Source organism: Octodon degus, unplaced genomic scaffold, assembly GCF_000260255.1.
Source record: "Octodon degus isolate 3935 unplaced genomic scaffold, OctDeg1.0 scaffold00189, whole genome shotgun sequence".
Lineage (NCBI taxonomy): Eukaryota > Metazoa > Chordata > Mammalia > Rodentia > Octodontidae > Octodon > Octodon degus.
In genome coordinates, this window is record NW_004524765.1 from 1,836,350 (window position 1) to 1,839,538 (window position 3,189).

The following is a 3,189-nucleotide window of genomic DNA, read 5'->3' on the forward strand; positions in this document are numbered from 1 at the left end:
GAACTCAATCCCCAACACAATACAGGCAAAAAACACATAGGTATTTTCTAAGAACTAAAACAGAGAAAACCAAAAGCAGAGTCTCTGTGAACACATACATAATTTTAAGTTCTACAACTCCCCAAGTAGGCTTGATTCAGAAGGCAGAGGTTGTTATAATACTATACCTGTAGTTCAGAGATACTGATGAGATAACCATTTTTAAAAAAGTATTCAAAATAATATATTCTTCCAACAGCAAGTATTCTCCCACTTTATATTTATTTCAACATACTGATATTTCCATAAACTTGCAAGTGGAAGATCAGTTCTTCAATAAAAGCCTTTTCATATATATATATATATATATATATATATATAGTACAGAAATTATTTTAAAAGTCTGTTCACATAATGGATTCTTGGTACTAACAAAAGTTGATACAAATAATTGACTAGAAATGTGACCATCACTAAACCAAGGTACACAGGACATTTCATTTCAGGGAAAAAATAATCCAAATAATCCTGTGTTAGAAGAATAAAGGACATTTGTCATAAGATACATTACCATATTTCCTTAAAGCAGGGACCATTAAAATGTTTTAAATTAAAAAATGTTCAGGCTTAACTCTGTCTGTACATTCAGCAACAATCATATCACTGGTTACATACAATTCTCTCATCATGCAAAAAGTCCTTAACTGTTTTCTAAGGTCTAATTAAGTCAAATGAGCTAATAATAGCAATTTAATTATCAAAGTATAAGCCAGTGAGGTGCAGAATTGAGCAGCTGAAATACAGATCTTGTTTACAGTACTGCTGCTACTCAACTACTACTTCACACATAGAACTATTAGGCATTGATCACTGAGAAGCAATGAGAATTTCATAATTGCAGCAAGTGAGAGAAAGGAGAGCTCCTAACACTGTGACAATCTCTGTGACCCTTGTATGTGTAGAAAGGAGTGGGCAGTAAGGGGAGGCGGACACAGCTACACTACAGCTGTATTTACTGAAGAAACTGATTTGAAGTCTGCCCAGTGTACAACAAGCAGAGCAGATAGTGGTACAAGTTTAATCTTGACATTAAAAAAAAAAAATCTAGTTTTCATTGGAAAAATGTCAACTCTTCCATGGTAAGCACAAAAAACCTCAACAGGTACACTGAAGGTAGTAACTAGAAAATTTAACAGTAACTCTTGTAATCCTTCTCAAACAGACAAAACACATTGAAGACGTTAACAATTCCTTTCAGCCTGAGTATTTATCAACCTGCATGACCTGTTGTTCCAATTGGCTTTTGGTAAAAAACAAAAAGCCCAACAAACTTTTTATAAGAGGTACCACATCTACAAGTGATGAAAATAAATTAGTTTCCCTCCCCCCAAAAAGACATTAACTTCTAACGCATAAAAAGCTATATAATATCTTATACAAATTAACCAGTGTTCTTACAAAAGTAAAGTAGTTTTGGACTGATGATGATACTGTATTTGTGGTGAAGTATGAGGCACAAGAACATATGTGTTCATCAGGCATTTTCAGTCTAACCAGTCTCTACGGTCATCATTTAATTCTTGGCAATATATAATAAACTGGGATGTATTTTGGTACTTAAATCATGAACTGTGGAGAACAAGAAGCAGTGTATTATAGAACAGGACTTGTATTTGACAACTGCAGTGCTGAACAAAGCTCTTCTATGAACTTTGTGATTTGTTTTGCCGTTGTTCACCTGTAGTAGATCCTTGCTTTGACTCTTCAATAGTCATGCTTTCCCCATCTGCAGTTGCTGACATTTCTTCATCTTCCTCATCATCATGCAGGTCTTTTGAAATTAACTGTCTAGCTAACTTAATATTTAGTCCTTCATTGTAGTGAAGCTTCCTCTTCATTTCAAATTGTCGCTTTTTTTCTCGCTCTTCTGGCGAGAGATCATTATCCTCTTCTCCACTGCTTTCTTGCTCCCCAATCCGATACTTTGGCTCTGAGCCTTCAGCAGCAGCTAATTTCTTAGCTAAGACATCTGGAGTTAGAGCTTCGGCAAGTTCCGTATCACTGCCTGCATCCTCATCATCACCTATCATACTATGGTAAGGAGTGCTTGGTTCATCTATTTTCATCAAACCATAGTCTTTGTCAGCTGGATGATAGGTTGCCAGGATGTTCATTTCATCCCACTTCTGGGATTTTTTACTCAGCTCCTCGTCGACGCTCCGGCGGGGCTCTTCGGCCGAGGCCACCACCGAGGTGGTCGCAGCAGTTTTGTTCTTCAGGATCCCCTTGATGGGCCGGTGCGACGCCGTCGAGGCCGCCATTGCCGAGGGTGCCGGCTGCTGGCTCAGGGTCGCTGCTGGCGAAGGGTCCAGGAAGAGAAAGGTCGGGCGCTCGCAGCGACCTGACAGTTTAGCCGCAGAGCCAGCTCCGGGCTAAAGTAGCCGAACTAGCTGTAGTAGGAACAACTCCCGGCGTCACTGTCACGACACAATGGCCGTGACGCCACACTGGACGCCGCGCGGCGAGCCGCCCCGCGCCGCCGGCACCCGACCCGCGCCCGGGAGAGATGCCGGCCTAGCGCCTCAGCCAGCAAGCAACGCCGAAGCCGGACTCTTTCTTTCTTTCTTTCTTTCTTTTTTTTTTTTTTTTTTTCTTTCTTTCTTATTTATTTATTTATTTTTTTTTTTTTTTTGCGGAACCGGGAATTGAACTCAGGCCCTTGCACTTGACAGGCAAGTGCTTATTCTACTGAGCTATCTCCCTGGCCCCTAAATTCTTTATAGAATTGAGCTGTGAAAGCAACAGAACTTGAGCTTTTCTTTGAAGCTGGGTTTTGATTACATTTTCAATTTCATTGATATTGGGTTATTCACAATTTTTGTATCTTCCTTATTCAGCTTTGTAGTTTCATGTATCTAGGAATTTGCCCATTTCTTTTGTGTTTTCCATCCTGAGCATAAGATTTTGGAAATAGGATTGATGATCTTCTGAATTTCTGTAAGTTCTGCTATGATTTAACCCTTTCTGTTCCTTAGTGTATGACTTTGAATTTTTTCTTTCCTCTTTTGATAAGGTTGGATAGGGGTTTATTAATTTTATTTATTCTTTCAAAGAACCAATTCTTTGATTCATTAATTCTTTGTGCTGTTTTCTTTACCTCCATTGTATTTATTTCTGTTGTGATCTCTATAACATCTTGCCTCCTGTGGG

The 3,189-nt window shown here is 39.0% G+C and overlaps 1 protein-coding gene across 1 annotated transcript; it reads right to left on the reverse strand.

Annotated features, from left to right (window-relative positions):
• Positions 1–246: 246 nt before the first annotated feature.
• Ppp1r2 (protein phosphatase 1 regulatory inhibitor subunit 2) lies at positions 247–2,436 on the reverse strand. Its single transcript, XM_023704165.1, has one exon. It carries the CDS (start codon positions 2,298–2,300, stop codon positions 1,683–1,685), a length of 618 nt encoding a protein of 205 aa, XP_023559933.1. The 5' UTR covers positions 2,301–2,436; the 3' UTR covers positions 247–1,682.
• Positions 2,437–3,189: the final 753 nt, after the last annotated feature.

Excerpts from the sequence above, each read along its gene's own strand:
- Ppp1r2 (XM_023704165.1), bottom strand. The coding sequence starts at position 2,300 with ATGGCGGCCTCGACGGCGTCGCACCGGCCCATCAAGGGGATCCTGAAG.